This window comes from Naegleria fowleri, assembly GCF_008403515.1.
Source record: "Naegleria fowleri strain ATCC 30894 chromosome Unknown tig51, whole genome shotgun sequence".
NCBI classification, from domain to species: domain Eukaryota; phylum Heterolobosea; class Eutetramitea; order Acrasida; family Naegleriidae; genus Naegleria; species Naegleria fowleri.
In genome coordinates, this window is record NW_025407983.1 from 1 (window position 1) to 15,586 (window position 15,586).

The following is a 15,586-nucleotide window of genomic DNA, read 5'->3' on the forward strand; positions in this document are numbered from 1 at the left end:
CCCAAACCCAAACCCAAACCCAAACCCAAACCCAAACCCAAACCCAAACCCAAACCCAAACCCAAACCCAAACCCAAACCCAAAACCCAAACCCAAACCCAAACCCAAACCCAAACCCAAACCCAAAACCCAAAACCCAAACCCAAACCCAAACCCAAACCCAAACCCAAACCCAAACCCAAACCCAAACCCAAACCCAAACCCAAACCCAAACCCAAACCCAAACCCAAACCCAAACCCAAACCCAAACCCAAACCCAAACCCAAACCCAAACCCAAACCCAAACCCAAACCCAAACCCAAACCCAAACCCAAACCCAAACCCAAACCCAAACCCAAACCCAAACCCAAACCCAAACCCAAACCCAAACCCAAACCCAAACCCAAACCCAAACCCAAACCCAAACCCAAACCCAAACCCAAACCCAAACCCAAACCCAAACCCAAACCCAAACCCAAACCCAAACCCAAACCCAAACCCAAACCCAAACCCAAACCCAAACCCAAACCCAAACCCAAACCCAAACCCAAACCCAAACCCAAACCCAAACCCAAACCCAAACCCAAACCCAAACCCAAACCCAAACCCAAACCCAAACCCAAACCCAAACCCAAACCCAAACCCAAACCCAAACCCAAACCCAAACCCAAACCCAAACCCAAACCCAAACCCAAACCCAAACCCAAACCCAAACCCAAACCCAAACCCAAACCCAAACCCAAACCCAAACCCAAACCCAAACCCAAACCCAAACCCAAACCCAAACCCAAACCCAAACCCAAACCCAAACCCAAACCCAAACCCAAACCCAAACCCAAACCCAAACCCAAACCCAAACCCAAACCCAAACCCAAACCCAAACCCAAACCCAAACCCAAACCCAAACCCAAACCCAAACCCAAACCCAAACCCAAACCCAAACCCAAACCCAAACCCAAACCCAAACCCAAACCCAAACCCAAACCCAAACCCAAACCCAAACCCAAACCCAAACCCAAACCCAAACCCAAACCCAAACCCAAACCCAAACCCAAACCCAAACCCAAACCCAAACCCAAACCCAAACCCAAACCCAAACCCAAACCCAAACCCAAACCCAAACCCAAACCCAAACCCAAACCCAAACCCAAACCCAAACCCAAACCCAAACCCAAACCCAAACCCAAACCCAAACCCAAACCCAAACCCAAACCCAAACCCAAACCCAAACCCAAACCCAAACCCAAACCCAAACCCAAACCCAAACCCTAAGGGATCTTAGAGGTCTCTCGTTTATCAAAATCGTTGGCTGACAAGTCAGTGAGCACATTATGTAAAGAATTATGAATATAACGTTTGTTCATGGATTTATAATCTCTTGTATAGATGAAATGATTTGATTCTTAATCACTTTGAAATCTGGATCTGAACAGTCAATGTGAGATGTCGCGTTTGGTCGACCATTAAGCAGCTCTGTAATTTCTTTTTCCATAGCTTGCGAGTCTTTTAGTTTTTCAATCCAATATCCTAGCAAAGGGGCAACAATTTTTGGTTTCAATTCAATTTGGTGTCCAAGATCATTGGTCCCTTTTTGGCAAATATCACAAACTTCACAAATGAATTTTTCCATCTTGGGAACTGCTTTGACAATTGAAATTGTTTTTTGAAGCGATGGAACAAGCTCTGACATATCAGAAATGTTTAAAATTTTACAAATTTCAGCAATAATGTCCTGAAGTCTTTTAAGGTCTGCAAGCGTTTCTTCTGTTTGCTTGTTTGTGGTATTGGAGGATGATGCGACTAATGTTGGTTGCTTCTTTCGCTTTTCGTGAGGGGATTCTGACCACTTTCCAGCTGGTATTGTTAAGACAGATTTTGGGTCGTTGCTGCAAAATGAAACAAAACACAATTTCGAATGTCAAACGTGACGAATTCGTGAACTTACCTCTTCTTAATCTCTTCCAATTCTTTTTCCTTAATTCTCAATAACTTGATTGTCTTTCGCAACTCTTCATTAATTTTCTGTAATTGAGTGTAATCTTGAGCTGAAGGCCTGTTTTGTAGTTCCTTCAACAGTCTAGTATTTTCCTCCTCTAAATTTTCAGTAATTCTTTGATTTTGTGCGATTACGGTGCTCAATTTTTGTTGTGTCAAGTTATATTCCGCTTCCAATTGAGTGTACTTTTCCCTTTCTGCTTTAATTTGAGATGTGAGCTTTTTGATTTGTTCTTCATTTCTATTATCAGATTCGCCCTGCATTTGAATTTCAAGGTCATTTAAACGTTGTACCTCTTTCTTTAAAAAAGCAACCTCTCTCTTTAGCTGCAGCCGTTGTTCCTCATACATTCCAATCAGATCAATCTCCTTGGCATCAGATTTTGTTGTTGGTTTACGCTTGTGAATTTGAGAGAAAATATTCATAGAGTTAATTCTCTTCGTTTCCTCTTTGGAAACAAATTGATACATTTTCTTTTTAAGATCATTGATTTCATCATCCTTAGTACTTATAATACTTTCGTATTGCAAAACTTTAGAATTCAAACCTTCTAAGGCGCGCTTCATCTGTGCAAGTTCTTTTTCATTTTTAATGGTACTGACATTGTTGTTTTCCTTGAAAGACTATGATAGAAAGTGTGTCATTTAGAATTGATTTATGGTATGATTTTGATTAATCAGTTCATAATTTTCCATCGAAACAATGTAATCCCACTAATAGTATCACTCTCCATTTGTTAACTTACTTTGATTTCAATTTCTTTTTTTTCGAGTTGAATTTTGTATTGATTTGTCGCTTCATTTGCCTTTTCCAATTGCTGTTTTAGTTTTATCATGGTCTTGGTGAACTCTTGTTGATTTTTAGATTGAAGCTCAATGGTTTTGGATTTTCTTTCCAAGTCGTCCAGCATTATTTTGAAAGTATCTCGAATTCCTTTGGTGTTAAAGAGAAGTGAGATGAAATATACATTAAGTGAAATGCGATGAAATTTCGTAGACATTAGCCTTGACCGTAGAGAATATCAAAATTATTCTACCTACTTTGTACAATATCCGTTTCTCCAATAAAACCAGCATACCCAGTTGATCTAAGAAGGTCTGAAACAGGTTGTAACTTTTCCTCAATAAGAGAACCCACCAATTTTTCATCAAAAATTGTGGAAACATGATAGTCATCGGCAGTTGTGGAAATTCTTGAAATTTCGTTCAAATTATCCTCACTAAGAGGCTGATTCTTGTCCATTCTTAAATCGTGTTCTTTGTGATGTTTTAACATGTCTGTCTTGCTTTTATCCACCAATAATATGGCATTGTATTGAGCTGAATTGTCATCTCGAAAAAGATTATCAGCTTGTGATTGATGGGAAGGAATTTGATCATCAAGGGGTTCAGTGTGAGAGTGTGCGGATTCTTCAATCCCTATTTTCTCAATTTCTTCCTGTAAATGTTCGTAGTGTTCAATGAGCGCATGAACATCTACTTGTGGATGAGGAATAATGTCTTTTGGAGGCTGTAGTGAGTTTGAAGGAGTGGTGTTCATTATTTTAACAATGTCATTCCTCATCTCATCATCAGAATGCTTCTCAATGGTTCTAGGATCATGGTGGAAAAGGGTTTCATCTTTTTCATTTGAAAGGGAATGGTTAGGTCCATCCATGTGTGTTGTGGATGGTGACATTTCGATGTGTTGCAACAATTCCTTCAACTTTTCTTCTGATTGGCTCTCTGAAAGAGAATTGTTTGCATTCTTTGAAAGGGGAATTTTTGTTGAAGATGAAACTGAAGGAATTTTCATATCCAAAGAGGAGCTAGTGTCAGTAGCAGAAGAGTCAGCGTAGTTCTCATCATTGACAGAGGTTTTAATGGTCAAGGAGTATGTCATGGTAGGGCTTGACTCATTAGTAGGATTCGTTGTTTCTTCTTCTAAAAGCTTCTTTGGATCGTCCTTATGACAATTATTCCTACCGTGCAACAACGAATTTATATTTTCTTTTTTCTGATCATGTAGTGTTTCAGTATTGTTGACTAGTGTATGTTCCCCAACTGCCAACAATTTTTCGATGGCCTTTGAGAGACCTTCGAAATTTTCCTCTTTGATATACACTTCTAATGGGTCAGAGGCATCTTGATGCTGTTCTTGAATCTCGGCTATTTCACTATCGATACTACTACTTGTGTTAAGGTTTGAGATATCGAGAGAAGGAATTCTTAGATCGGAATTATTCCTCCGTTCAGAAGATGATGGTGATTTGGTCAGGGATGATGAGGAATTCTCAATTAGCGATGATGCTTGATCAACATTAACAGTTAATGAGTTTTCCGTGTTGTTGCGAGAAATGATGTTATTTTTGTTAGTGATTGCTTGTTGTATGGTATCCTTAGGGTTTGGTGTATTTCCAAAGTGCATTATGGCATTACTTGAGTTTTCCAAAGCATAATCTTCATAACGTGACCCCTCATAATCAGACAAGTCTAGTGAGGACTGTTCCTCATTTTCTTCTGGTTCCGAAGGTAATGATGTCAAGTTACTAACGTTGTTCGCCTGTTGGTCGCGTGTTGTAGGGAATAGGGCGGAGTTTATGTGTTGTTGTTTGTTCATTTTTTGTAGTGTGAAATGGCGCCTTTTACTATGTTTGAATCTTGCTCATCAAAACATTCGAATCGATTGTTAAACACTCGACACAATGTTCCTAGGAACATCACTAGAATACATTCATATGCACATTATTGTTTTTTCCTTGGTAATGGAGGTGGGGCGCGGGTAGCACCGGATGATGAAGAGGTCGTCGCAGAGGATGAAACATCTTGCTTAATGAACGGATTGTTCTTAAGGCTATTACCAGGAAATTTCTTTTCCTCGTCAAGTGACCTTCTTGGAGGAAGAACTGGAGACTCATTTTGATGTCTACTACCAGTAGCACTCGAAGAGGATGATGATTTGGGTGGTGGAAGAGGTTTGGGTGGGGTAACTGTAGAAGTGGTTGTTGTTGGCGTGGATGTTTGTGACGAGGATGACCCCACTGGCGGCTTTGTCGACGAATAAGCTCCTGCAAATCTAGAGGGGGTTGGAGGTTTGGTTGGTTGTGACTTGATGGTCGTAGTGGTGGCGGTGGTGGCAACACTATTCGTAACTGTTGTCTTCCTTGGTGACACTGTTCTGGGTGGAATGGCAAACATTTCATTCTTGGTTGTTTGAGTGGTGGAAGGTTGTTTTGCAGTGGCCTCAGTGAAAACTGTTATCTTTCGTGGTGGTACAGGTAATCTCTTATTCTGTGCAGTGTCATTATTGAAGGACGATAACGTTGTTGACTTTAAGGATTGATCATCGAGACAAATATCTCCTGCCTTCATAACACGAGAGAGTCTTTTGATTTCAGCAGTTGCTTGTTTGCTCGTGTGAAGTGTATTCATATTCTCAATGACAGAGCGAACATTGGTATCTGATCGACTACTGCCGTTGTGGTTGGCAGATGCCACAAATACGGAACGTGAGGAATCTTTGAGCCCATTGGGAGGAGGTTTTGGACTCATCCATCTAGTATTTTGTTGTTTAGGTGATGATTCATTCACGTTGTTACCATTGCTGCCACCATTCTGAGATGGAATAAAAACTGAAGGAGAGGGTTTTGTTTTGCTTGGTATTGGTGGTTTCTTTAAGCCTGAAAGTGATGATTGTTGTTGAATAATATTTACAGTTGTTGGAGTATCATTAGGTGGCATCACATCTTCCGTGCTACTTCCATCGCTCGAGATCACAACAGAGGAATTTGATGGTGACTGTGGCGAAGCCGATGAGGACAACACGGAAATTGTCTTATTATTGGTTTCATTAGAGGTTGATCTTTTTGGTTTGTTTGGAGGAGGTGTTGGCGTTTTTTGTGCCTCCAGTTTTGGTTTGACATCTTCAGCACCAAAAAAGAATTCATATTCAGAAATAAGGCTCTGAGTGAGAGAAGTGGCAAATCTGGCCTCGCTCAATTGCATTTGTAAAACATTGCAATACATGGGAGGAGGCCGAAGAATATTTGGAGCAAAAACAATGGCCAAATTGGAAGCATCCATCTTGTTCACGGATGAATTGGCATGAACACTATGCAAGAATCCACAAAGCTTTTTCAAAATGAAATAGTTGGATCTTGGTAAAAATCGTAAAACGTTTCGAATGACTTGGAGTCGTACATTGTCGTCAGGAATGCCGTCACTGTGTGTGAGGAAGACGGAAGGTATGAGTTGGAGTAAGTGATCATTTAAATGAGTGATTGGTTGGGAGGGAACATTTGGTAAGTTTTTGAAATCAAATGAATGAACCATTCACAAAAAATGGATCAGAATATGAGAGGATCAAATTGGAATATGTGTGATTGGTTAAAAAGACAAAAGGTTCATGAACACCACACACTACAAACACTCACCTTGCAATAAACATATCATAATGATCAAAAGTCATGAGTGGCTCAGGTAATTCTCTGATATACATTTTCAACAAACTTGAAACGTTATTGATTGTGTTTTGTGGGAATAATTCTTCAAAATTAATTTCAGGAATTTCAATAAAATTGTTAACAATAGGTTGTTTGTTGAGAAGGCCAAACGAAATGGACTCTGGAGCCACAGAACTGGGATAAAAGTACACAAGGAATTTTTGAATGAGTTTGTTTTCACGCATATTGGATTTTGAAATTTCATCCTCTGCTGTAGGTGTTCCAAAACTTTCATCATCATCCGAATCGGAATCATAGCCCTCCAATTTGGGTATATTGTCAAATTTTCCTTTCGATAATTGCTCTTTAACAGAATTGATGAGAGATGCTTGTCCACTCAATCGGAAAATACCCTCTGTGTGTGCATATGTGTTGTGAAAATATTAGAGGAGGTCATTCAAGAATGACAAAATAATAATCATCATAAATAATAAAAATAATAATCAGTGTAAATAAACGACAACACAACAACCATATATAACATTAGAGTAAAACAACAACAATGAGCCACTGATTCAGTTGTAAATCATGGCAACTTACCCATATTCGTACAATCTGGATTATTTTCAAGCCAATTCAAACAGAGCCATAACAATTTCGGATACACAACAAAGCGTTTTCCGCCAGAACAGGAAGGATCATCCTCTTGGATGAGTAGTGCAGTACGTATGGAATGAAGTTGAGAGTTTAAAGACTGACCGAATAGATGAGGAACGGATGGATCCAAAACTCCATCTTTGTCCTTCTTCTTGTTATTTTTCTTCTTCTTCTTTGAAGGGGTGTTGAGCACAGGAGTGGAAGGACTATTACTGGGAGATTCAGATGAGGTAAGTTTGAGTTTAATTCCAACCATAGTGATGATGTTGACCTGTGTGATGGACTTGTTTGTCCTGCAACGTTGATTTTCAAGTTTAGAAGAAGGGTTGCTTAGGAGTGAGCGGCTGGGTTGGTTGGTCGACAAGGTACAATCAATGGATCTTTAAAGGTGGCTGCTTGTTTTCTTCGGTTTGGTGATGATGATGATAAATGAGGACTCAGAAAAAGGGAGCAAAAGAAATATTTTTTTATGCAACAAGTTTATTTTTCATTTTCATTCAAATGTCGAATGTTTGGATTGCTTTTTTGAATGTGTGTTGACCAAATTCATTTTCATTCAAATGTCGAATGTTTGGATTGCTTTTTTGAATGTGTGTTGACCAAACGAATCCACAAACACAACGACATGACCATGCCTAACATTATTATTAAATTTAGTGAAATGACCAATGTTGGTTCAAAACTGATCTCAACGAGTGGCAAACTTCTTCATGGCTCATCGAACAAGTGTTCGCCAAGAACGGATGGTTCTGTAACGAGTGGCAATCACTTCTCGAGTGGATATTCTTGTCCATGCATGCACATAGAAAATCACACAACTCTTCACCCATGAGACCCTTAAGGACAAGATCTGTGCAATATTCCTTAACGTCAAATGCGACAATGTCAGCCAAAGGAAACAAAGTATCGTGGCTTAGTGCTGTTGATGATGGCGAAGAAAATGCATCGTCGTGGTTGTTTTGTCTTACAAAGTCGGATGGGCTGTTCACAAAATCGAATGGCAATTTACCAACAAATAATTCTAACAAGGTCATGCCATAACTGTATAAATCAGAGCTGAAACTTTCGTTTCCAGTGAGTAATTTATGAGGACACATATAGCAATACGTTCCCTTAGTGATGACTTCAGAAGTGAGACTGAGCGCTTCATTGTCGCATAACGACGAAGAGTAATAACCAAATACATCACCAACATGATCCAGCACCTCCTTAGAGGAGACTCCATGTTCCGTCATGGTCACGAGGAGTTGGTTTGTTTCAAGTGGCATGGCCAATCCAAGGTCAACCAACTTGACACAACCTGTTCGAGTGATCATGACGTTCTCAGATTTAATGTCTCTATGCAAAATTCCTTGTTGTTTAAGGTAAATGAGTGCTCTCAATAATTGTTGAGCTATGAGTGAGAGTTCCTTCTCGGTCACAATTGAACTCATACATTCATCATTATTCAAGCTCTCTTTTTTTTGCTTAATAATGTTGGAAAGAGTGGTACCATCAATGTACTCGAGGAAGAATCGGTGTTGGTGTTTGTTCGTTCGAATCGATTTGTTCAACTGAACAATGTGAGGAGAATTCTTGCATTGCATGAGACATTGTTCTTCTCTCTCAATGTCATTGAATGAATGATTGTTGCTGCCATCAAAAGTACTCTCATTTACAAAATGAAGATTAATAACTTTCTCTGCAAAGAAAATACTGTCATCAAGAGCTTCATGTTCTTCGTCTGGAGAATTTGAAAGAGAATCAAAAGAACGAGTAGTAACGTTAGTACAAGAGGATGCAATATTGTGTTGTGATGACTCCATGGAGTCCTGTTCATCGTCGTCGGGAGTGGCATCTCTTCTTCTCAAAGTAAATTCTTCTTCAGCAAACCTGGGTACGACTTTAGGTTCATCACCATCAGAAGAACATTGACGAGAATGTTGTGTTGAATTTAACTTTTTGACCAAGTTGACCTGAGAGGTCACTCCTCTGCCAATATTCAATTTCACTAACTCAAATCCAAGAGATTTATACAATTCAGCCTCAGATTGAAATGCATTAGCGGTGGATACATTGGTGTTATTATCATCACAACTCGATTTCTCATCAGTTGCTTTGTTTTTGTTGTTATTGGTATGAAACAATTCTGCCGAAGAGGGATGATCTCCAGGTGAGGGTGTCAACGAAGAACATTGGGAAATATTATTATTGTGGGTTTCCAACTTGCTTGTGGTGTCATAGCACTCGGCTGAGCGACTTCCACGTGGAGAGGTTGTCGGAATCTTGTTTTGGTTCAGAGAGGTCATTGAGCCATGATTCAAAAAAGAACAGGTTTGTCGGGTTGCTGTTGAAGGAGATAATTGAAGAACACTTGGAATGAATAAGTTAGTAGGCTTATATTTGGGATGTTTCAGAGATTTGGGAGTCGTGGAGATGGCGGCATTGGAGCAGCAGGGCGAGATGGAAGAGGATGCATCACCTGTGTGATGATAGTTCGTCCTTTCCATCATGAGATTGTTAGGAAGTGGAGAGAGAGAGGAAACATCATCATTGCATGTTTTGAGACTGGTCGTGGTGGAGGCCATGGATGGTGATGTTGAAAGGGAGGATGAAGAAGAAAGGCTATGATCGGAAGAAGAAGAAGAAGCGGGGAGGAGATGGCATGAGGGATGGGTCAAAGGGAGTGAGTTATTGGGGTTGAGAGCATACAAGGTAGGTGTTGTGGTTGTTGTTGTTGTTGTTGTTAGAATTGAGAGAGAGTCTGTACAACCTTCTTCTTCCTTCTCGTCGTTGTTGTTGCACGAGGATTGGGGAGAGCAAGTGGTGACGGTGTTGGATGGGTGGGTGCAATTTCTTTTTGATGATGATGATGGGTAGAGATTGGACATTCGAACAATTCGGGAGGCCTAATTGAAGAGAATCCGTATGAAAGTGTGCTGCTTTTGTTGTTTGCAATCTCAAAGTTTCTGAATGTGGGATTGTATCTTGGCGATAACTTTGCTAGAGCTTTACAAGAAGATGTAAGCCTGAGAGAGAACCCAAATGAAAAAAGCTGAACTTCAAGCTTTAAATAGAACCAAAAACGGGAACTGAACAAATAAAGTTGCTGAATAACAACCGATGATCATATGTGCCAATTTTTTTTGGTTGTGAAACTGCAACATCTCCAGATTGCACTGTTGTGACAATCGAGTTCTCGGTTCTTCGGTACAATTCCAGCACGTGAAACGTGTTGATTACGTAATGAAAGTAACGTTGAGAAATTCAAATTCTCTGCCAATGAATTCGTGACCATCTCTATCTCGATTGGTGATCTCCACTCACAATGCTCTCCACAGAGTATTGAGAAATACAGAGTGGAGAATTGCTTTCTGATCCAGCTCAACCCCTTTTTAAGTGCACATGTGGGCGGTTAATAATTCACTAGATGACCATCATTGGTAGAGGGGTCCAACAGAGTGGAAGTCAGGCAGTGGCCGACTTCAAAAGCCACACTTCTAAATTCATGACAACTGCTTTAAATGAGCGTTTTTAATTTTTGAATCATGGATTTTAACCCTGCAGGTTGTTTTGGCGTTTTTGGTCCAGGACTTCTCACAGGGAAATTATTCTTTTCCAACATCAGAAAGAATGCCTTGATACGTTCGAGTGGTGAATCGTAACCTTCAAATGTCATGAAGGAGTGCCAATAACAAACCGTAACAAAAGAGAGTTGATTCGAAGCTTCCAATGGAGCCAACAATTCTCTCCTTAATGTTCCCCTTGAATTTGAGAAGAGTGTTCTCAAATATTTCTCTCCCAAGTTTTTGTAAGGTCTCATGAAGAGAGGTGCACTGATTTGACACACAAAGGCCAATTTACACATGTCATGATGAATCACCTGTTCTGTAAAGAAGGAATTGAAGTGAGAGCGAAGTCTTTTGATTTGCACTGAAGATTTTTCAAGAATAACCTCTTGAGAGTGTGTGTTGAGTGTTCGTTGTTGGGAGTGGTTGGAAGTTTCTGAGGAGACCGCTCGCGAACGAGTGCCTTCGAGTACTCGAAGATTTCTACTTCCACTTTGGTCATTGTTGGAGGAAGGAGTAGCACTACTTGTGAACTGGCCATTGGAGTGAGCTCTTCTTCGATGTGATATTTCGTGTTCACGAGTTGTCACGAATGCTCGTCTTTTCTGAAGGAATGAATGAAACAAACTATCCATCAAGGTATTCCAAATGTTGAAATCGGTGGATGAGGCAGCTTGTAATAACTCATCTTGACTCAGATCATCGGATTCAATAGAAAGATTTCCAAATTTCAATTTCCTTAATATCACATAAATTAAGGCTCTCCAATAATAGGATGTATCATCATTTGAGTTGTGCTCATTCTGATGTAAGAGAGTATCTTCGTCGCTTGTAGTACGTCTTTGTCTTGACCTTGCCTCCTGTCTTGCCGAATGATGAAGAATGGAATTCTGAAGAATACTAACAGCCACATTGGACGACGTTGTTGAAACTTCTGTCTGAGTGGTGCGAGTGGTCGAGTGAGAAATAATCGAAGATGATTCTTCTCGTTTCAATGTCAATTCGTCCTGAATTTCTCTTCTTACCAAATCTCTCAAAACTTCCCTCAGGAAACACCAAACCATGAGCGAATCACACGTGTCTTTCTCTTCAGGATAATTGAAATAATGTTCAGAAACGACTGACAGTCGATTGATGCCGCTGTGTTGGGCTCCATTAAATCGTCGGAACAACTGTTCATGCGATTGCTCGCCCATCATGAATGTGGTGTTGGCATTATTGTTTCCTTCAAATAATTTTGTGGGAACTCGTTCCTGAATGGAACCATTCACTCCAAAACACACAAAATTACAAATAAAGTTGGTGGCCAGATGAATTTGTTGGCAAGTAGACAATTTAAAGAATCGTTTCAATGCACAGTTCTCAGATTTGCAATCCATGTGCGAGTGAAGATGATTAGAGTAAATATTATTATTAAACTCCTCATGAAGGAGAGGGTTTACACGGTGATGTGTCATTGTTGCACGTAATTGAGTGTTTCTGGTGTTTGATAGAGGTGGATTCGCAACCGATTGCTCGCATAATCTCTCGAATCCCTTATCACCACAATAGTCTTCCCAATTTTCAAAGAGAACATGACCGAGTTGAATCAGTAACTCAGACAAGGCAAAAGAAGAGGTTGTTGAATGAGAGAGTGGCCGAGTTTCGTTGTCACTGTTGTTGAGAGAAGGAGAGGTGATTCGTCGCAACAATGATGATGATGACGACTCGTTATTAATAGTCACAAATTCATAGTGGCTCACAAGATGACTATAATCGCAAAGTTCAATGGATGCATCGCCATTCGAAGATAATTGGAAAGTTACAGGTCCATGAGAATTTGTGTGCGATGAAGTTGGGTCTTGGCTAAATGGAGTAGTTTGTACTGTTTCGCTCAGATTCGATCGAGCGATTCTGCTCGAAGTAGTTAAAAGGGTTTCCATTTTGGATTACCGAAGAGGGTTGTACCGATGTTGCGTTCGCGTATGTGGATTATGACTCGCAGATATTATACTGCAATTGGCCGTCGATCGATTAACAAATAAATGAAAATGTGTGACGCAAAACCTTGTCGAAATGCAGAATGTTCACGCCTTTTGATGTGAGGTCTTTTTTTTGTATTGGAATGAAGAAAGTACGATCTTGGAAAATATTAATAACGCCAAGGTTGTGAGAACCCCTTGTTGCTGTTTCGTTTAAAAGAATCGATCGACCAATCAATTTTTTAAAATGGTCGACAACAGACCAATAATGGTTTGTAAATGATTAATGTGAGCCTAAGAGAGCGAAATACAAACCCAGCATGGACTTCATGAAGTCGGCGTTTTTTTTCAATCTGAACTTAAATTGTATTTTCTGAAACGGAATCAAAGCAAATATGTTCTTGTGTTGACAGATGTGGACACCTGCATCAAAAATCAAAACCCTTCTTAGGTTTGATCACACACGAAAGACGACTTGTCACACCGACATATCTCTTCTGAAACCCAGACGTTCACATGACCTGTCAAGCGGTAATGCTATGTTACACTTTAATGATGAGATGTTTTGTGTTGCTTTGTGACCAATAAATGATAGTACAATGGAGGATAGGGTAATGATGGCTTGGTAATGAAAACTGCATCTCCAACTTCCAATGAAGACATGCACAGTTTCAAGTCTGGTAAATTCAACTCGGCAGTGGAAGAAGTTGGCCTTTCCTTACTCGGATCGAATGAAGAATTCAATGAACGAGATGGAAGATTTGGCTGATCGGAATTTACGTCATTGGAATGCAACACTCGTTCATTCACTTTCAAGAAAGAGATTAATTCACGCCTCTGATTGGATTTGTAACATTTTGGAAATTGGAAATGTTGCTCTGTGGAATTCCTAAAATTGGGAATAAAGTAAACAAGCCGAATGTCGTGTTTCTTAAAGGGAGCCATGATTCTTTCTTCATAGAGTGGATTTGGTGAGAGAGAGTTAGACAAGTTGTTTTTCATGTGAGATTGTGATGTTGTGACAGAGTTAGTATTACCATTATTATTCGTCAGAGAGTTAGAAAGAGTTTTGTTAGAGGATGATACTAAATTAGGTGAGCTGTGATTGGCAGGATTGTCATGCAAGGCAGTCAATGCTGAAGCAGGCATGGATGCAGTGGATGTACTGAAGAAACTTCTCGAAGAGCTTGCGGAATGTCCAACCGTAGTACCATTCAATTGAAAAACTTCTTTTTGCATGTTGTGTAAATCATATTTAAGAAGATAGGCACACACTTTTTCTTCGTGCAATGAAAATGGACAGGAGGAATCTCTTTCAACATGTCTAATTCGTTCGAGAGTCTTTTTGAAACAAGTATACTCTTTGGTGGAGTCCCAATTCAAACAGAAATACAACTTGAGTACATTCTTTTCACTAAATGAATAATCACAAATGACACCAATCTTATCACCTGGTAAAAACAATTGTCCCTCTTCTGTGTTCTCCAATAAGGACATACAGGGCACATCAGTCGGTGGTCTATACTCGAGTGGATTAAATGGTTGTGTTGCTTCATTTCTAGATCCATTCTTTGCTGCATTATGGGTATCCACATCATGATTCGAAGTGACAGAAGAAAAGGAAGAATCCAAATCAATTTGATGATTGTCTTGTGATGTATCATTGACACTTTCCAACTGATCCTTATAAAAAGCATTCGTATTGGGAACCACTCCAACAGCAATTCTCGACTGAGTGCTGTATTTACATGTAAATTCAAAATAATACAAGTTGTTGGGTTCAAAACTTGTGGAAGTGATAGCATAATAATCCGAGTTGGAATTGTTAGAAGAAAATACAGTACGAAGAGTCTCTTCTTTTAGATTGTAAGCAAGTTGACTGGTCCAAGAGGTTTTCTTCTCTTTGTAAATTCGAGAGATTTTTGTGTCTTGTCTTGAAATTTTGAAAATATTGTAAACCATATCTGTCTCCCAACGTGCAATATATTCATTGTAATATCTAAAAATTTGTTTCCAGCAAATAAGTGGTGAATCATTTTCTTTCAATATTTTGCATCTCATGAGTTTGGCTTTCATTTCATTGAATCGAGAAATATCAACTTTGTAAAAGTGTTCGCAAAGGAATTGCCAAAATGAAACTTGTTCATACAATTCTTCGAGAAAATATTTTTTAGTGAAACAGAGAGAAAATATTCCGTAATAGGAAGAATTCATGTTGGGAGAATTGTCGTTGGAATAGATTAGCTTTTTGAGTTGTTTCTTTTGTTTGGAATTGAGGGTTTCTGTTTTACGTTTCGGGAATTGTTGAATACCTTGTTGAATGGCTTTGTAAAGTTTCACATAAGTTTTGTATTCATCGGCAAAGCAAGTATGAACCGATTGGCATGGTAAAAACGACAAGATGTACTGCAAGACATCTGCCGAAAGAAGATCGAGAGTGAATGTCAAGACAGGTCGTTTTGACCTTGATTGACAAGTGACAGTGGCACTTGACTCTCGACGACTCAGTATTTGCAAACCATTTGCTATCTGTTGACTCCAATTCGTATTCATTCCTGTATTTCCTCCCTTCATCTCATGCAACTCATTCTGAGACTTGGAAAAGAATGATCTCTTCTTTTTAGGTTTGACTGTCAAACCATAGTTGGAAGAGGAAGACGACAAATTGTAATCATCCTCTCGACATTGTTCTAAATCATCGTAGCTATGGTGATAAGACGATGATGGCAATTCAAGGGTTCCCGTCGATGAAGACAAGTGCTCCCGATGATGATGACTGACGGCATGTTGTTGAGGAAGTGAGAGTAAATTTGAGTTATTTGTTGAATGACAAGGATCGATATTGTTGTTATTGTTGTTGTTGTTAGAGGAAGAGATAGATGAGTGAAAATTTCGAGAGAGCGTTTTCACGAGTTTTTTCATTTTGTGTTTACTGAAGATTTGAGAGTATGAGGGTGGTTGATGTTGGGTTAGGTTTGCAAAGTCATGGACGGTGAAGTGATCGGAGTGACATTCGTTGCTGCAT

General features: G+C 39.6%; 5 protein-coding genes across 5 annotated transcripts; all 5 read right to left on the reverse strand.

The window, feature by feature from the left end:
* Positions 1-4,573, reverse strand: FDP41_006087 (uncharacterized protein; the record flags this gene model as incomplete). Its single annotated transcript, XM_044709683.1, has 5 exons — positions 1-1,247; positions 1,391-1,865; positions 1,925-2,598; positions 2,721-2,908; positions 3,016-4,573. Coding segments are annotated over 5 exons (4,142 nt in total), but the record flags the coding sequence as incomplete, so codon positions are not given.
* A 125-nt stretch (positions 4,574-4,698) lies between these two features.
* FDP41_006088 (uncharacterized protein) lies at positions 4,699-7,308 on the reverse strand (the record flags this gene model as incomplete). Its single annotated transcript, XM_044709684.1, has 3 exons — positions 4,699-6,175; positions 6,387-6,810; positions 6,996-7,308. 3 exons carry the CDS (start codon positions 7,306-7,308, stop codon positions 4,699-4,701), a joined length of 2,214 nt encoding a protein of 737 aa, XP_044559327.1.
* A 397-nt stretch (positions 7,309-7,705) lies between these two features.
* On the reverse strand, positions 7,706-9,922 carry FDP41_006089 (uncharacterized protein; the record flags this gene model as incomplete). Its single annotated transcript, XM_044709685.1, has 1 exon — positions 7,706-9,922. One exon carries the CDS (start codon positions 9,920-9,922, stop codon positions 7,706-7,708), a length of 2,217 nt encoding a protein of 738 aa, XP_044559328.1.
* Positions 9,923-10,551: 629 nt separating this feature from the next.
* On the reverse strand, positions 10,552-12,522 carry FDP41_006090 (uncharacterized protein; the record flags this gene model as incomplete). Its single annotated transcript, XM_044709687.1, has 1 exon — positions 10,552-12,522. One exon carries the CDS (start codon positions 12,520-12,522, stop codon positions 10,552-10,554), a length of 1,971 nt encoding a protein of 656 aa, XP_044559329.1.
* Positions 12,523-13,110: 588 nt separating this feature from the next.
* On the reverse strand, positions 13,111-15,483 carry FDP41_006091 (uncharacterized protein; the record flags this gene model as incomplete). Its single annotated transcript, XM_044709688.1, has 1 exon — positions 13,111-15,483. One exon carries the CDS (start codon positions 15,481-15,483, stop codon positions 13,111-13,113), a length of 2,373 nt encoding a protein of 790 aa, XP_044559330.1.
* Positions 15,484-15,586: the final 103 nt, after the last annotated feature.